General features: G+C 31.9%; 2 protein-coding genes across 2 annotated transcripts; both read right to left on the reverse strand.

The window, feature by feature from the left end:
* Positions 1–1,799: 1,799 nt before the first annotated feature.
* LOC123263261 (calumenin-like) lies at positions 1,800–13,124 on the reverse strand. The gene is made up of 3 exons (XM_044725871.1): positions 12,628–13,124; positions 3,779–4,351; positions 1,800–2,372 (listed from the first exon to the last, which is right to left on the reverse strand). The coding sequence occupies exons 1-3, from the start codon at positions 12,716–12,718 to the stop codon at positions 2,065–2,067; spliced, it is 972 nt and encodes a 323-aa protein (XP_044581806.1). The 5' UTR covers positions 12,719–13,124; the 3' UTR covers positions 1,800–2,064.
* A 5,085-nt stretch (positions 13,125–18,209) lies between these two features.
* Positions 18,210–19,561, reverse strand: LOC123263182. Its single transcript, XM_044725736.1, has 2 exons — positions 18,639–19,561; positions 18,210–18,262 (listed from the first exon to the last, which is right to left on the reverse strand). Exons 1-2 carry the CDS (start codon positions 19,367–19,369, stop codon positions 18,259–18,261), a joined length of 735 nt encoding a protein of 244 aa, XP_044581671.1. The 5' UTR covers positions 19,370–19,561; the 3' UTR covers positions 18,210–18,258.
* Positions 19,562–20,085: the final 524 nt, after the last annotated feature.

The following is a 20,085-nucleotide window of genomic DNA, read 5'->3' on the forward strand; positions in this document are numbered from 1 at the left end:
TTTTCAAAAATTAACAAAATGGCGGCCTCAGGAAATTTTGTCTAGATTTTTGGAAATAATCAACAGTTAATTGGTCTTAAAAATCGAAATTTTTGAAAAAAAAAAAATCCTTCGATCAGGCCCGAGTCTATTATGTATTCTAAAAAGCTGTATAAATTTTATTAAAATCTACGGAGCCAGGTTTTCGAGTTACAGTTGTCACCAGTTCAAAAACATAGTTTTTGAGAAAAACGAGTTAAAAGTTTCACACTAGATTCACGTACAGAAATACGAATTATTAAATTACTTACATCGAGTCATCTATTCCTGGGCCATATAATAGTTCTTCAGCCATTGTGGAAGTTTCCAAAACATCAATTTGCTGTTGCCTACGAAGCATTCTGCCTTCCCGAGTGTTGTCGTTGGCGCGCTGATCTGCCACTTTCACACGTGCAGCATCCAATTTTTCAGCATACCGATGGGAATTAGACCCACAATTAAGTCCTAGGGTATCCATAATCATTAATAATGAATTTTGTACCTTCATTAAATATACAAGTAGCTATGTATGCAGCAATTTGCACGATAGTAGAACTAGTATTCACGGTTTTGGGCATATTTTCCACACTAGTTGGTTGAAGCTCTCTATTATTATTTTGATTGAATCCACCTACACATCTTGAAAGTAAATTATCATTACTGAGATCGTCGTAAATCGGTTTTAATAGCTTTTAAAAATATCAGGAGGTAAGGGAGAATAATCTTGAGTATAAGTATCAAGCTCTCCACTTGCTTCAGCGCGCTGGTAAGAGTACCAAGAATCTTCGCTTTTGGGACACATATCATGATTCGGATTTTCATCAGTCGAACCGTAGTGGTAAAAGTTACCACAATAGCAGATTTCATATCTTCAATAGAATCGCCATGACGACGTATTGATAAACCACAGTACACAGTTAATTTGTCTATTACTTTTCCTGTAAGCCTACCTCTACCACCAAGACCTTTTTGTTTAGTTTTCAAAGTACGCTGTCGAGTCCCCATCTGCTTCTGAATATGGCCTATACATTCCTTTTTATTTATCGTTGTATTTTTGTAAGTGATCTGCTTTTATAATTCCAGAATAGGATGACAATAGAACCCTAAAAGGGGGTTTCTTTGAAGCTGCCGCTAGCTATCTGCTCCCGAGCGCTTTGAAGTACCCGAGCTCTTTTTGTTATTTGTCGAATAACTCAAAAACTAATTATTGGATCGACTTGAAATTTTCAGAGAATATTTTTGAGATATTACACATAACGAAAATGCAAAAAAAAAATAATTGATTTTTTGAAAATTCTGACTACCCCTAACCCCTTAATTCCTTTTTAACATTTTATTAATTAATCTTTTGACTGCAGAATTCATTTTAATTTAATAATATATTTCTCAACCAATTATTGATATTTTGACAGAATCAAATGATTGATTAGTGACATAACGTTATAGCAATTATCAACATCCATTAGTTAAAATTTATAATCAAATTGATTTTAAATATCTGATGTTCTTGATTTTTGGTACTTTTTCTTTCATTTGTGAACATTTCATATTTTTTTACTATTTATTATTTTCATTTTTAAAATTATAAAAATTGTGTACAAAAGAACAAATGTTAAAATTTTAAAATAAATTTAAAAAAATTATCACACAAAAATGTTTTCAAACAAAATTGATAAAAACTTGAGAAGAAAAAAAAATTTACAAGAAAACTTGTTCATTTATTAAATCTCAGTTCAGATTATTAAAATATATATTCATATATATTTATAAATCTTTTGTGCATTCATTCCATTCAAACAAATTCGAAAATAATTTTTTTTTTATACAATATTTCAAATAAATTATAACTTCGATCGAATGCTCCACTTAACAATAATGATTAACGTTAATTAAAATTATAACGGGAAATTCATGTCATAGTAAAGTAGTTGATGTTCTTAATATAAAAATTGATAGACATGACTCTAATTGCACTAAAAATCAATGGCATTAATATGACGATAATAATAATTAATAATAATAATACATGGATAAGTAGATAATAAATTAAAATTCATCATGTCGCGCGAGAGCTTCGCCGAAGTCGGTAGCCTGAGAGCCGACGAAGATGTCGTATTTGGCGAGGATTTCTTCTTTGGTGAGTTTGTCGTCGCTATCGCTATCGGCTTCGTAGATCAAATGCCGGGCTTCGGCGTCTGCGTGGTCGAAATCTTCAGGAATTATCCAACTCTTAACCTCTTCGTTATTCATGAATCCATCTTGGTTTTTATCGCGATACGTAGCGAACTGCTGGCGTTCATTTTTCACCCATTCTGGCTCCTCTTCTTCGTTGTCATCGGGTCTGTAAAGATCACCTGTACATACACGTTTTTTTAATATATTTAATTATTCTTATGAAAGTATCGGATTGTTACGGGTAGAAAAAGAACAAGTTTAAAGAGAAAATAATAAAATCAAAGAATTTTCTCTCAAACGAGAGAAAAATTTCAATTTGATTAAAGCCAAAACTTTTTGTCCAGAAATGGTTTCCTTGGTGATAGTCATGAAAATCATAATTTTATTGACCTCAAAACTAATTCTATGGCCTGAGAATAAACTTTGTTGGGGCAATTAGTGTGTTTTCAGCTCAATGAATACCTTCCGCGACTAAAGATTGTTAGTTGATAGATTTCAAAAAAATTTCACAACTTGAAACAAAAAATAAATCGTACAAATAGAATTAATTGTTTGAACTTTGAACAGAGCATTGTTGAGGATTATCATGTTTTTCTCGGCTCTAAAACATAATGCTGTCAACCCGAGAAATCTTTCACGGCTGAAGACTAGTGTCTCGTCAGGTTGAGAAAAACGTTTGATGAGCTAAAAAATAAATTTTTCGAGCTGTTTACTGATTAATTTAAAAAATAACTTCGAATTGTCCGCGATATAACATTAGCTCAGATCTTTCTGATTATAAGTCTATAGCACTGTCCACTAAGCTATCCGTGCTAGTAGGGTTCCTTTCTACTTTCATCGACCTGCGGGGAGTTCAAGACAAAAACTTTTTTGGCTCGAGACTCTACTGAACTTGGTTCGAGTAAGCAACATTCTTCGCTCGAGAACATTCTTTATTGTATCAACGATGATTCGGACATCGAACCAGTAGATTTTGAGAAATCGAAAAAATTAAATAAAAAAAAAATGTTTCACTAAATTGAGTATAAGCTGAAATAATAACACATGCGCGTTGAAAATACATTTTTTTAAAAATTATTTATTGTAATTAAACGACACTGAGTTAATAGATAGCCATTTAGGTCCCAAGTATCTTTTTGACAAAACGACTCCATTATAAAGAAAACTATGTAAATAATTAATTTTTTTTCGAGTTATTGTGTTTCCAAGTTGCACACATTTTCATACTGCTGGATAAGAAGGAAATTTTCGGTTTATTTTGACATTCTTTTTATTTTTGTTATACTTAAAAGAATTTTTGAAAATTCAAGGATTAGTCTACATCTAATTATGTATCTAATGGTACAGAAATTGTTTTGGCCGCATGAACTATAACAAGAGTGTAACAATAAAAATAGTTATAGACAAAAGGCGAAAAAAATTTCAAATAATGCACGATTGCTACGTAAGCTTTCATTGTCTTGAAAAATCACGTACTTTTTAACCAAAAAATAAGTAATACAAGATTTAAGACACCCAGTAACCTAAACTGAAAAGTTATGTAAGTTTTCGTATGAATTTTACTTTTGTAAAGAAGAAAACTTACCTATGTATTCAATCAACGAAATCTTTCCATCTCCATCTTTATCAATGTCCTCAAGTGTCTCAAGAACGACAACGTCTTTCATGTGCTCACGTTCCTCAGGATGCAAGAAACCAGTGAACTCCTCTTTGGTTAGTGCATCGTCACCATCTTGATCTGCGACGGTCCACCTTCGACGGTCGCGCTTCAACATCACCGCGTAAGAGTAATTGTCGTCGCCATCGTGAACTTTTGGGTCGTAGTCTTTCTCCTCCATGAAACCATAGACCATTTTCTTGTAAGTTTCCCAGGGAATCTTGTCTTCCGTCTCATCTGTGCTGTAAGACTGCCATTGACGCTCAACGTCATCCCGGATATAGCGTTGCTGGGTGTAACGGATCCAGTCTTTCAGCTCTTCCTGGGTCACGAATCCGTCACTGTCCTTATCGATCTTGTGGACTATCAATCCAAGACGGCGGGAGCTTTCTTCAGGAGTCAATTGGTCGAAAGTTTTTGCTTCTTCGCCAAGAAATGCTTCGTGGTCATATGCTGGGTTGTGGTGGGATTTTATGAAATGTTCTTGGTCACTCAGTTCCTGAGAAATGGTTAAAATTATGAAATCAATAACATAGAGTGAATAATTGAAAAAATTTTCAATCATTTTCTACAATAAAATTTTCTTATATCTCTCTCAGTGTTTTAATGTAGGCAATATAAGATAAATAGCACATAACATTGATCGATTTCGCGCGTAATTTGAATTATGTAACGCTCTGTGCACTGATAGAAGGATTTCTTAATATTTAAGAAAATTTCTTTGTATTTAAGAAATCATTTCTTAAACATCCTTTCTTAGTATTTAAAAAATATTTCTTAGTATTTGAGAAATATTTCTTAAATACTAAGAAATATATCTTAAATACTAAGAAATATTTTTTAAATACTAAGAAATGATGTTTAAGAAATGATTTCTTAAATACAAATAAATCTTCTTGAATGTTAAAAAATCCTTCTATCAGTGTGTCACTTTGAAGAAGTTAAAGCGTTAGACAAAGAGGGAAATAAAAATTCAGATGAAAATTAAATTAGCAGTCATCTAAAAATTTTAATAATTGTTTTTTATTGAAAAAATTAAAAGAATAAATTTCATATGTAGAAAATTTGAAAAATTGTATGTGCAATTTTTTTCAAGTATTTTTAACTTCCCGCTAAGAGAATCGAAGATTTTAAAAAATCGGTAAGTTAGTGGTTTTACCCCGTTTTGCAAAAATTGAGTTTTTATCAGATCTCGACGTTTGAAGGTCACAAGAAGCTTCCCTGACTATCCCCGCGAGGGTGTCACTATGTATGTGCGTGCGTGCGTGCATGTGTGTCTGTGTGTGGTGTGTGGGTGGTGTGTGTCTGTGTTGTGTGTCTGTGTGGTGTGTGTGTATGTGTGGTGTGTGTCTGTGTGGTGTGTGTGTGTGTGTGTGCGTGTAGAGTATCGTAAACTTCCTATAACTTTTTGAACGGTTAGACCGATTCCATCGCAGTTTGTGCCATTCGAATGGGCTTGGCCAAACTTAGATTTTGAATACAGTTTGGACCGATTCGGACTGATGGACTTCGAAAAATTTAAGAAAAACTGTAAAAAAAAATTTTTTCACACGGTGAAAAATTTCCAATGAATTTTACTATGTGTGCCTAGTAGGGTGTGTCAATTTTAGGCGATTTTTTTTTTCTACGAAAAAACAGGCTGAAAACTTGCACGAAGGTGAGAACAGAAACCTGTTCAAAGCGGAGCTCTTAATATTAATATTTAGAGGTGTCTGTCTCTAATTTTCCATTTCCCATTTAAATAACATGGGAAAAAAATTCTTTTTTTTGTTTATTTTTCTAGCTCAGCATAGAATCATGTGGGGCAAATGTGCGCAGCGGGTAAGAGTGCGCAACCCCATGGATTTGGGACTCAAATGAATGGGTTTGCGTACTCTTACCCACTGCGTACTCTTGCCCCACATGACCTTACGGACCTCATATAAATAACTTCATAGCATATTCTTGTAGAGAATTCAACGCCCTACAAAAGCGTCTCTTACACTTTTATCACATAAAATTACAGCCGTTCTTAAAGTTATTCAGGCATCGTAAACTTCTAAATGTATAAAATTTTTGATTATCAAAAGTATTAAACTGATGTACAAATTAATTTCTTATTACTGTCTTAACAATTATAGTTTATATGTAAAATTGTAGTTCTATCGTGTTGTTACATTTTCATAAAAGCTTAAAAAAAAAGTTACTCATGTATCAGAATTTTTTTTTCTTTCTTTTATTTCTGCATTTACTGTAAGAAAATCATGAACCCGAGTTGAATGAATTAAATTTTTTAAAAAGTTTCACGGAATTATCAATTTATTACTCTACACGGAGAGTGAAAGATAAGTTTGAAAATCAGAAAAGTGCAGAACGTCTCTTAACGCTCGCTTATCACAAAAAATCTGGAAAACACGGTTGACCCTAAAGGCCATCCCTGCAACTTCCGCTAATTCCATATCTAAGCGCTTTAAAATTGCATCTTTATGAGGTTTTACTGAGCTCTTCAAGTCAAAAGTCTGATAAAAGTTTCATATGAAAGAAAATCGAAAAAAGTGTTTTTTCGGAATTATCTCGAAATTTCTTTGTTTGATCTATTCAAACTTAAAAAATCTTTATGAAGCTTAAAAACTGCGTCGAATGCTGCCAACCGCAAGAGAAAATCGGTTCATTATTCATTCAAAAGTTATTGCGGTTTGAAAACTGCAAAAATAGTGTTTTTATCAAACTTCTATTAAACTTTTTGAGCTCAAAAAGCTCAAAAGCATAGAAAAGTTATTTCTTTGAGCTTGGAGATCTCAAAACAACACATTAACTGTTTTTAGCTCGAAGAGCTCAAAACGGCATAAGTGCAATTCTAAGCACCCAGGTATGGAATAAGCAGGAAGTTGCAGGGATGGCCTTCAGGGTCAACCGTTTTTCCTAATTTTTTACTTGTAATTCAATTGATGGAAAAAATCAAAAATTGTTGAACGTCGGCTAATTTTAAGTATTATAAATTTATAATTAATTTTTTCAAAAATTATTTTTTCTCAAGAACGCAAAGTTGTATGAAATCTTATCACGTTAAAAATTAAATGAACTGAAGAAAAATTACTTGGTTTAAAAAGAATATTTTCTTTAGAAATTTAATGTTGCTTTGAGACTTTCAGTTCTTGTAAGTAAGGAAATTAACGTGCGATTCAATAAATTGAATTTTAGAAAGAGTAGAAAATTCTCCAGAAGGATTTTACTCTATAACGAACCTCTTTTCTGGTAATGTCGGGTAAGAATGGCGCTCAAATAAAAAAATCTTAGATTTATGCTACTTGTTATAAAAAAAAGGCTCAAATACGTTTCAGAATATGTTGTAATTTTTTAACTTCCCACTAAGAAAATCGAAGATTTTCAAAAATCGGGAAGTTATTGTTTTCACCCCGTTTTGCAAAAATCGAGTTTTCATCAGATCTCGACGTTTGAAGGTCATAGGAAGCTTCCCTGACAAAAAAGGTTATGAATTTTTCAAAAAAATGGCTTTTTTGAGCTAGAAGAGCTCAAAAGCATATAAAACCTATCTCTTTGAGCTCGGAGAGCTCAAAACAACACATAAATTGTATTTTTGAGCTCAGAGAGCTCAAAAACGGCATAATTGCGATTTTAAGCGTCGAGATATGGAATTAGCGGGAAGTTGCAAGGATGGCCTTCAGGGTCAATTGTTTTCCTAATTTGTTTTTTAATTTAATTGAAAAAAAATTGTCAAATTTTCTAAAATAAAATTTTTTTTTAATTAAAAAATATAAAAAATCGGCCCTGCCCGGGATGAGCGGAAATAGTTGTCAAATTGATTGAAGTTTCTTTTGAGAAAAAAATTATAAACAAATTGTCACCAACTTCGAAAAAATAACGATTGTGCTTAAAAACCGATTATTTTTTATAAAATTGATCATATTTAATTTTTTTGCGTTTTTTCCAAAAGTTCATTCAAAAACAAAAATTTATTAAAGGAAAAAAGTACCCAAAGGTCAATGCCTAAAAAAGTTATGGCTATTTGAAAATAAAAAAGCCATTTTTTTGAAAAATTCACAACTTTTTTTGGGTTGGATAAAAAAATTTGAAAAAATTCTCAAAAATGTCTTTTGAAGGGTAGAAAAGAATCGTAAAGTTTCAGCTAAATCTAAAGGGGTCGGGTTCAAAAGTGGTCGATTTGGTATGGAATACCCCATTGATAGATAGATATAAACATTACAAAAATAAACACGAACAAAACAAAAGTAATGTCAAACATTCTTCTTGCGTTTCTTCTTGAGATTTGTGGTTATGTCCGACAAACTGAATAGGTAAATAGTACAACTCTGCAGTATACTTGTACGTATCTTCCTATATATCGAACAATTTTGGTACTCTCTTGCAACCTTGAGGCTCAAGCGTAACAATAGCGATTCCAACACAATATTAATAATTTTTGATTTTTTTAGCTGAACTTTCGCGTTTTTCAAAAATTTTTAACTTCATCGCTAAGAAAATCGGTGAAAATTTTCGAAAATAATCGGGAAGATTATTGTTTTCACCCCTGTTTTGAAAAATCGAGGTTACAACAGATCTCGACGTTTTGAAGACCTAAGAAGCTTTTCTGACTATTTTACGATGATGCCCTGTACACCCTGTGTGTGTGTCTGTGTGTGTGTGTGTATTGTGTGTGATGAATGATGATATTGTGTGTGTAAACCTCTTATAACTTCTGAACGTGGCTTGATCGCAGTTGGTGTCATTCAAAAAGGTCTTTCACCAAACTTAGATTTCCTGTAAGTTGAAACCGATTCGGACCGGTAGATTTCGAGAAATCGCAAAAAGTGAAAAAATTGTTTGTTTTCATTTTTTTAATAATATCTCCAAGTGGCTGAACCGATCGACCTCGAAAACTCATCACCACGAAAAGCATCAGAATCGGTTGATGCGTTCGTGAGATATCGTCGAAAAAAATCGAAAAAAGTGTTTTTTTGTAATAACTCCGAAATGTTTCATCAGATCAATTTTTATGTGAATTATTTATCTGAATTATTTATAAAGCTTAAAAAACTACATCTATCGCTGCCAAATGCGTGAAAATCGATTAATTCATTCAAAAGTTATAGCAGTTTGAAAATTTTAAAATCGTTTGTTTACATCCTGAACTTTGATTAAGATTTTGAGCTCAAAAGAATTCAAAAAGGGAAGTGGTAATTTTAAGCGCCCTGGGGAGGGTATGGAATTAGCGGGAAGTTGCAAGGATGGCCTTCAAGGTCAACCGTTTTCCCTAATTTTTTTTTTTAAATCATCCCACTTAACTATAGCGAACAAAACAAAAAGTTTTTCAATCGGTCCAACCCGTTTTTGAGTTTTGGCGAGACTGAACTTGCCCACAGCAATTTATTTATATATTTTTTATTATTCGGTGATGATTGATGATAATGATTTTTAGCTAAACTGTTGGGTTTTCCAAAAAAAATTCTCTTTTTTTCTGAGGAATCATCTCTGAACTACAGCAAACAAAACAAAAAACAACAATTTTGAAAATCGGTCCAGCCTTTTTTGAGTTTTAGTGAGACGAACGCACAGCAATTAACTTTTTTTTTTTTTTTTTTTTTTTTTTAGCTGAACTTTCGAGTTTTTCAAAAATTTTTATTTTTCTAAACCCATTCTCTGAACTATAGCGAACAAAACGAAAAAAAAATATATATATATATATATATATATATAGATTAATTATCTCTTTGTATTTTTTTCTTTTCTCATTAAAAACAAAAACAACTTTGATATATTACTTTTTGAAAAAAAAAAATTTATTTATACTTTTTATTGAACTTTCAAATTTTTCTGATTAGAATTTAATTTCAAATGCTCTGACCTGGTTTTTTATGTTTTAATTTTTATTATAACTTTTTAACTAATGAAGATACAAAGAAAAAAAATTTAAGACATTCATTCTTTATTAATTTAAACAACAAATTAAGCCAAAATTTGAAGCTTCCTGAGCTCCCAATTATTTATTTAATTTATACCATTTGTTGCCAAGAAAATGTTTCGGAAAATGTTTTTCAACACTTTTATATGTCTAAATATCTTATAAACTAATTTAACTATCAACTTACAACTTATGCTTAACTTTTTATTTAACGTATATTTATCATCTTTTCAAATTTAAATTATCTCAAATAAGCTTTTTGAGATATTAAGAGCATGTAATACAAAGTCTGTTGTCGGTAATTTTGTTTGGACTAGTGATAACAAATGCCAATTGAATATATCCGGATTGTTTATTTGAAACACATAAAATGCACTGACACATTATCAGGCTGACTGTCCGTAATAACTCCCAACACTTTGTTCAAAAAATTAATCTATGAGTTTATTTACTATAGTAAATGAAATTTTGTTGATAATTTGCTTTTCTATTCAAAACCTCAGTTGTGCATTTTAATAATTCACTGTCTTATAAGTAATCTAAAACTAAAGTAAAGACAACCAAAAATTCGCCAATCAATCTTGAAGGATTATATTGGTTGTAAAAGTATGAATGGTACTATTTCTTTATAGTAAAGTTTATTTACTTGAATATGATGGGCCCCAGAAATAAGGCAGTTTACGCGCGAATTCTACCTACTTATTTCATCATTTTGATTTATTTTTTTTCTTTTCAATGATTAAATTTAAAAATAGAAGAATCAATTTACGAAAGACTATTATTAACATACTCCTGCCAAGTTTAATGATTTTTGTCTGCAAAAATTACTTGGTCAAAAGCGTCTCAGTATTTTGTCCAAAAATTTAAATATTCGCTGTCCCTACATGTTCTTAATCGAAAAACCAAACCCCTTTTTTTTCACTGCTTAATTGTTTATAACTATTGCATAAATTTTGCGGTAAGCGAGGCTTAGCATTTTCTCAAAAACTATCTAGAATGCCATTCGAATCGAATGACACCTCAATCACAATTTTCGAAGAAGGCGAAAAATTTTAACCTAAAAGGCAGCTTGTTGACTAGGACTAGAAGGCCATCCCTGCAACTTCTTCGAGCTCAAAAATACAATTTACAGTGTAGTTATTTGAAGCTCTCCGAGGTTCAAAGGAAGATATCTTTGCTCCTATGCTTTTTGAGGCTACTTTCGAGGCTCAAAAATCTTATCAAAGTTCACGATGAAAACACGAGATTTTTAAAATTTTCAAACTGCTATAACTTTTAGAATGAATCAACCGATTTTCACGCGGTTAGCGGCAATCGATGCCAGTTTTTAAGTCTCTATGAACTAATCTGCCGTAACAAAAAAATTGATCTGATGAAACATTTCGGAGTTATTACAAAAAGAAACACTTTTTCGTTTTTCAGCTTCGACAACAGGCATCATTATCTCACGACCGCATCAATCGATTCTGACGCTTTTTTGGTGGCGATCGATGCGGGTTTTCAAAATTAAGAGCTGATTAGTTTTTGAGGTCGAAATCGAAAGTTCAGCTTAGTTCGGAGATATTTTAAAAAATAAAAACAACTTTTTTTCACTTTTTTTGCAATTTCTCCCGGAAATCTACCGGTCCGAATCGGGGTTTCAACTTACAGGGAAATCTAAGTTTGGTGAAGACCTTTTACGAATGACACCAACTGCGATCAAATCCGGTCAAGCCGTTCAAAAGTTATAAGAGGTTTACACACACACACACACACACTTACGCACACATGCTTGCTTACAGAGGTACCGGACATCATCGTAAAAAATAGTCAGGAAAAGCTTCTTAGGGGGCCTTCAAAACGTCGAGATCTGTTGAAACTTCGATTTTTGCAAAACGGGGTAAAACCAATACCTTCCCGATTTGATTCGAAAATCTTCGGATTTTCTATTAGAAGCGGGAAGTTAAAAAATATTTCTCCTGATCTAAATCTGGTTTTTTTCATCAGTGTGATAACTGATTATAGAAAAATTCTATCTAAAAATTCACTTTTGGTTGGAAATGTACTAATTCAACTCCCATACTAATAGTACAATATTTTTTAAATACATTTCAAAATTTTATAAATACATTTCTTTCAAAAATAATTTGTGTAACTTCAAAAATATTTACAATTAAAGACAAACCTAAGCAGCACAAAAATTTTTTTTAGTTATCTTCTTCTGAAATAAGTTGACAATTGTCAATTTTTGACTTGTTGAATTTTCCAAAAAGTTATCATTTTTTTTTGACGCTTGAAGAGTTTTTAACTTCACGCTAAGAAAATTGAAAATTTTTTTTCTATTTTTCTTTTAAGTAAGTAAGTAAGTAAGTAATACATGGTAAGTAATTGTTTTATTAAATTTTTAAAAGTTACCCTTCGGTTTTTGAAGATTATTTTATAAAATTTTAGTTCTTAAACTTAATAAATTCGTAATTTTACAGAAATTTAATAAAAATTCCATGAAAACTTTTTATCCCAGGTCTTCAAATTACGGAAAAAACTTTCTTAGTTAGTATTAAAAACTAAAATAAATTTTTCTTGTACGCACTCATTTTTACTGAAAATAAAGTATCTAACGATTATTTCACCTCTAAAAATTTTTATGACTTGTCAGAAAATTTTCAGTAAAAAGTAAAAAAATTTTAAGAATCATTTAAATCTTAGAAATTCGATTGAAGAGCATAATAATTGATAAAAATTACATTTAAAAAAAATGTTTTCACTTTTGAAAAAAATTTTTTTGCAACAGGTAAATCATTGAAAATAATTAGATTGATAAAAACAACACTTTTAGGTTAAGTGTTCTCAATAGAATCAAGATAAAATAAATAAAAGTCGTAATGAAAATAATTACCTTTATCAAAAACACGGGAATTAATGTCATCGGGTTTAGGTACACCCGCGACAATAGCTGTTATCATGAGACACGTCACTAATAATTTAAACATTATTACAATAAAAGCGCGGAACAAATTTAAATTTAATAAATTTTTAACTACTCAGTACAATAAAATACAAAACGTTATATATTTTTAATTATATTAATTGACGGGAGTTGACGCTAAGTTGATATAATTCGTAATGTTAGGAAATAGAAAAATAATCTATGAGGTCTCGAGATTCCACATCATCGTTACGAACACACGCCGAGGGCTCACATTTATTCCCCACCTCGCGGGTCAGATTTTTTTTCTTAATGTGTACAAGTAAAATAGAAGCTTATTTATATTTTCCGTGTATTGACTTGTCCGCCTTCATACTAGTTAACAATATTCATATTATATAGTTTTACTGTAATAGTGAGTACAGCTAAAGGTTTTATTTTTCCTCGTGATGTTTATTTTAGTTTTTTTTTTTTTTTTTTTTTAAATTAAGTACAAGAAACGGCTCAATGCATCCGCCAGATGTTCTGCGGCTTCTCCATTCTTGTTCTTCTTCTCTCTCTATTTCCATGCTTCGTATGTATACATGATATATTAAAAGAGTGGGGACGGAAGGTGGGTAAGTAGATGCTTGTCTTGACGATAGTGGGTAAAAATTAGTTCTTTCTTGCCGATTTTTTCCCTGCAAATTTAGATGTTGGTAAGCAGAGAAACATTTTAAAAACTAGCCACCTTACCTGAAACTTGCTGTCAATCTACGACCACAATTTGAAGCAAACTTGACGGAAAGAGTTGGCAATAAAGCAAGCGATTACCTATTACCCTGAAAGCAACCTTAACTCAAACTTTTATTGTTTTATAATGTTAATCTATTTTCGTCATTTTCATTTTTTATAATAATTTTGTATTAGTGTAATTTTAGTCTTCAGTATTATAAGATTTATGATACTCTCATGTCTAGCATACCTTTTGTTTAGTTTATCATTTTTTAGCTTAACATATAACTTATGTATTTTGCTTTTTATTATTACCTTCTAAACTCAGTTTTGTACAATTGTAAATTCAAGCGGTAATGAGATTCTGCTTCGTTTTATTTACAACTTAATCCTCTGCTCTAAGGTTTTCTAATCTTTCTATTGTGAAATATTTTTTCCCAAGACACATCTGTTTTTAATTGTTTTATTACTTTGGTTTTTTCCTCGGTTTGGAGTATTAGTTATTTGTACATCTGTACATCATATTGGCATTTAGTTGTCTAAGTCCTTTCTCTCTCTAGTTATGAGATCTCTCTCTAACTTACTTTCGATCTTTTCCTTTTGCTCGAGTACTTACCTATATACACCCACCTTTCTTAAATTAACAATCAAGGGTCTCGCATCTCTTTTACTCCACCCATTACCCCTAGAAGATCTTAGCAGTACGAAAAATTTGGAACTTCTGATTGTTGTCACCAAGTTCAACTTCTGATCAAAAAATCAGTTCCTCTTATCTCTTAGCAGAGCACCGTAATAGCATCTAGCATTTTTTTTCCAAGACGTACCGTCTTATTACCGTTTGAATTACTTCATAATTTTGTTAATTTGCCTCGCATTTAATATTTTTATAAGTAAATTTTAACTACATTCTTGTATAAATTCATCCAAAATAAATTATTAGTAGAGCAATAGACGTCAAAACTTACTGTACAAGTATTTCCGTCAAATTGTAGTAAAGTTGAAAGGAAATTTAACTACAAGTTTGATTGTTAACTTTTGTATTCAAGTTGCGGCCGTAGATTTCCGTCAATTTGCTTACAACTGTTGTTGAGTGAAGAATTACCACCAACTTGATGTATAAATTAACCGTAACTGCTGGAAGTCAACACTTATACTGAGAAAGCGCTGGCTATCAGGGTAAGTTGTCTATAAGTTACACTGCAATTTGACGTCAAGACTTGCAGTACAAGTATTTTATTCAAGTTGTAGTAAAATTGTAGTACAATTTAACCAAAAGTTCGATGTTAACTTCTATTCAAATTGGGGCTGCAGATTTTAGTCAATTTGTTTACAACTGTCGTACTGTAAAAATTTACGGCAAACTTCCCTGATAGCCACAGTTTCAGACCAACCAAGTTGGTGTCAGATAGTTGCCACCAACTTAGCGACAACTTGCGGTCAACTTCCGAATTTGTAACTGTTGGCGCCAAGTTGGCTACAAGTTTCTGAGAAAAAAGAGACCAATCTACTGCCGCAATATGTCGCCAAATTTCTTGAGAAACTTATCGTCAACTTGGTGTGAAAAAGTTTCAGAGCAACTTTTGCCGACAACTTGGTGAACAAGTTGACACCAACCGAGTTACTTTCCAAGAGTTGCCGCCAAGTTGGTGACAGGTTGCGGCAATAGATTGACAGAAAGTTGCGGCCAACTTGGCTATCAGGGTCAATGTCAAATTAACTGTAAGGTAAAAGCTCCAATAGATGATCACGTACCAGTATATGATCACTCCATGTATTGCACGCCTCATAGCGCGAAGCGCGTGAGGTTGTGCTTTATACTCGACTCGTCAAGATCAAGCAATTTTGTGATCTTTAAATGCCTCTATCACAACCATATTACACTTATGCAATGATATAAGTAGATGTACACCGAAAAAACACATAAATTAAACCATCTTTTACTTTCTAAAATCATTTCATTTTGCTATTTTGAAAAAAAAAACGTTTTGAAAAAAATTTTACGTGGACGTCCGGATGTCACCCCATTTTGGATGTACCAACGGTTACTCCCGAACAAATTGATATTTCAAGACCGGATCTTTTTTATTAGTTTAAGAACTCGATGAACTGGGTCCGTATTTCATATCAGTGGCCTAGCTTACGTATTTTTTTTTTAATTAAATTTTTATTAAAATTCACTACGATACAACCGTACAAAGCCAAACGAACTTTTCTTATTTGACACGTGAAAACTATGGCGCCACTTGATCAAGCTAGATTTTTTTAGACTGCGTGCGTGTATGACAAGAAAAAAGGGCGCTGATATTTAAAAAATAATAAAAAATACTCTGTAAGAAATTACTTTTATAATTTTTTTTTTTTTAATCAATTACACAATTAATTTTTTTCTTAAAAAATGAATAAGCGTTATGAGGCGTGCACTTTTGGATTTTCCAAACTTTTTGTATATCTATATTCACAAATATAGGTATGCAATACATGGAGTGATCATATACTGGTACATGATCATATATTGGGGCTTTTACCTTAACTGCTGAAATCCAACTACTTTTAATCAAAGCGTGGCTATCAGGGTAGTTACCTATAAATTACTTTGCAAATAGACGTCAAAACTTGTTGTATAAGTATTTCAGTCAAATTGTAGTAAAGTTAAGGTATTACCCTCGCGACTTCCGTCGTCAAAAGTTTATGCTAGAGTGTGCGGTACACATACCGGATAGTCATTATTGACAAGCCTAAAACTTTTTGCTGTTTATGTACTTATTTCAGCCAATCGCGAACGAGAAACTGATCGTTTGAAAAGTCTGGCAACACTGCGTAAGCGTCAAGATATTTTATAGTGGTTATACTGTAGTGTTTTGGACTAGCTGTAGACTAACCTCTGTTATGATACATGCGTTCCCTGATAAAAAAAAAGTATTCAGACAAAGAAAAAAGTATTGAAAAGTATTGGTTTTCTAGTCAATCCAATACTTTTCAATACTTTTTTCTTTGTCTCAATAATTTTTTTTATTCAGGGTTTATTTATTTATTTACATGCATTTATTCGGAAATATAATAACAATGTCTGAAAAATCGACTTATAAAAGACGATTCATAAAAAAAAGTCCTTGAAAAACGACAGAAATCTCTACACTGAAAAAAAAGTTTTCTACGCTTCAGGATACAGTATCGCTACTGTCACTATACGCACGTTACGAAACACTGGATCGCTATCGTCACTATCCGTTTTGCTAATTTAGCGATCTGTTACGTCCCCACCTGCATTCGCAGATGTCTCTGATAGATAGATAGATAGATAAAAAATTTATTTGGCTCTGGAACCTAAGCTCCCTCAAAGCCATCAATATTTAAATTACATTGGTTTACATAGGTTACAAGATTACTTAAATAATTAAAGGTTTACAATTAGATTTAATTTCAAATGTTATAAAATCCAAACAGATTATTTAATACAAACAAATAACTTAATTTAAAGTCATAATAATTCTACAAGAAAAAATATTTAAATACGATCCAAAATAAAGATTGCAATTGTTAATTGTCATGTACAAAAAAGTGATTGAAGCAAGCATTTTTAAATTCAACCAAATTATCTACAGCCACAGTCTCAGCTGGCAGTGCATTCCAGATACGTATGCCATGAATTAAGAATGAATTATCATACATGACACAATTAGCCTGCAGTGGTATAATGAAGATAGTCTTGTCGGACATCACCTCTACGGAGTGCTACAGGCAAAAAGTCTAGTTTTGAGCCGAATAGCTGCCGATAATTTAGTCGAATTTCCTTATAAAACAGACAAGCAATGAAATAGTCTCTTCTCGCTGCAAGCTTTAGCCAACCTAACTTTTTGAAATATGGAGTAACATGTTCATATTTTGGCACTTTATAGAAAAATCTAACACATGAATTCAATTTACGCTGCATCTTTAATAATAATTTGTTTGACATATTCGTATACGCCGCACAACAATAATCAAAGAGAGGAATTATTAAAGTAGATACTAGCTTAATACGTAAACTTTCACTAAATATTTCATTGTTTATTTTTAGTTGTGCTAGAATATTCATAGCGCGATTGCACAAATTTGTTACTTGGTTCACCCATGAGAGAGTACTATCTATAGTCACCCCAAGGTATTTTACAGTGCTACTACAAGTAATAGCACACCCCTCCACAAAGATTGTGTCGGCTAGTCTGCACTCATCACTACTAATTTTTGCTCTACTTCCACAAATAATTGCTTTTGTCTTCGAAGGATTCATTTTTAGATGATTAGTTCTGCACCAATCTGTGATTTTTATTATTTCACCGTTAAGCTTATTCACACAAACACTGATTTGAGAAAGATGGCAAGAAAGGTATATCAGTGTCATCAGCATAGAATAAGTATTGGCAATCTAAACGTTTAGCTAAATCTGTGATGTATAGTGAGAATAATAACGCGCAAATACGCGCGCTAATTTAAATTCTAACAATTATACAATAATTTCATAAATATTCATTTTTTATAAATAATAATGTAAAATGATAAGGAAAGAATTCCAAATGTTAAATATTAAATATTAAATATTAGAAATAGAAAATGATAAGAAAAGGTGAAACTCAGGCAACACCTGAGTCCCTGATTAAGAAATCTAATCTGAAATGATTTAATGGGTTAGGGGTAGTCAGAGGCCCGAAAAAATGAGAATTTTCAGTATTTTTTTTTTGCTATTAAATCATGTTATTTTACAAAAGTAGTAATATGGCATTATTATACGATGTTTTGACTTGTCACGAAAATTTAAAAAAAAAAAAATTTAATTTCCAAAGTTATAGCTGTCTGTGTTGACGCAGTTCCAAAAAAAGGTCCTTGCGGTGACAATCATAAGTCCTTGGAGATTCATCTAAAATCAATCGGATGAAAAAAATTAGTTTTATAAATAGATAATCCTGGGCCAGATCGGAGGATTTTTTTTTTTTTCAAAAAATTAACAAAATGGCGGCCTCAGGAAATTTTTGTCTAGATTTTTTGGAAAAAATCAACAGTTAATTGATCTTAAAATTGGTCTTAAAAAATCGAAATTTTTGAAAAAAAAAAAATCCTTCGATCAGGCCCGAGTTTATTATGTATTCTAAAAGCTGTATAAATTTTATTAAAATCTACGGCGCGGTTTTCGAGTTACAGTGGTCACCAGTTCAAAAAACATAGTTTTGAGAAAAACGAGTTAAAAGTTTCACACTAGATTCACGTACAGAAATACGAATTATTAAATTACTTACATCGAGTCATCTATTCCTGGGCCATATAATAGTTCTTCAGCCATTGTGGAAGTTTCCAAAACATCAATTTGCTGTTGCCTACGAAGCATTCTGCCTTCCCGAGTGTTGTCGTTAACGCGCTGATCTGCCACTTTCACACGTGCAGCATCCAATTTTTCAGCATACCGATGGGAATTAGACCCACAATTAAGTCCTAGGGTATCCATAATCATTAATAATGAATTTGTACCTTCATTAAATATATAAGTAGCTATGTATGCAGCAATTTGTGCGATAGTAGAACTAGTATTCACGGTTTTTGGGCATATTTTCCACACTAGTTGGTTGAAGCTCTCATTATTATTCTGATTGAATCCACCTACACATCTTGAAAGTAAATTATCATTACTGAGATCGTCGTAAATCGGTTTAATAGCTTTTAAAACATCAGGAGGTAAGGAAGAATAATCTTGAGTATAAATATCAAGCTCTCCACTTGCTTCAGCGCGCTGGTAAGAGCACCAAGAATCTTCGCCTTTGGGATACATATCATGATTCGGATTTTCATCAGTCGAACCGTAGTGGTAAAAAGTTACCATAATAGCAGATTTCATATCTTCAATAGAATCGCCATGACGACGTATTGATAAACCATAGTACACAGTTAATTTGTCTATTACTTTTCCTGTAAGCCTACCTCTACCACCAAGACCTTTTTGTTTAGTTTTCAGAGTACGCAGTCGAGTCCCCATCCGCTTCTGAACATGGCCTATACATTCCTTTTTATTTATGGTTGTATTTTTGTATTTTGATCTGCTTTTATAATTCCAGAATAAGATGACAATAGAACCCTAAAAGGGGGTTTCTTGAAGCTGCCGCTAGCTATCTGCTCCCGAGCGCTTTGAAGTACCCGAGCTCTCTTTGTTATTTGTCGAATAACTCAAAAACTAACTATCGGATCGACTTGAAATTTTCAGAGAATATTTTTAAGATATTACACATAACGAAAATGCAAAAAAAAAATAATTGATTTTTTGAAAATTCTGACTACCCCTAACCCCTTAAAATGATTTAAATGCATCGGAATTGAATACTATATAGATTAGACTGTGCCAAATAATTCGAAGTTTTTTTTTGTCGGTCCCATATCAAAATTTCGTCAAGAGTTACGAAAAAAAAATTGTGTCAAAATTTGAGTCGTTTATCTTCATTTTTCAGTTAGCGCTCGCAAAAAGAAGAATTTTCGCCAAAAAAAGTTTTTTTTTTACTTATTTTTTGGTTATAGAAAATTCAATATACCAAATATGAAAAAACCCTTGGTATGGTTTTGTAGGAAATTAAATTCTCTACAAAGATGATTTTTTGTTGAATTTAAAGAATCAACAGCTTCTTTTTAATAGCTAATTTAATTAAAATTTGTTCGATAATTTTTGTTTTCAATTATTGATGGACACGTATTAAACTACTT

This window comes from Cotesia glomerata, linkage group LG4, assembly GCF_020080835.1.
Source record: "Cotesia glomerata isolate CgM1 linkage group LG4, MPM_Cglom_v2.3, whole genome shotgun sequence".
In the NCBI taxonomy this organism is placed as follows: Eukaryota; Metazoa; Arthropoda; class Insecta; order Hymenoptera; family Braconidae; genus Cotesia; species Cotesia glomerata.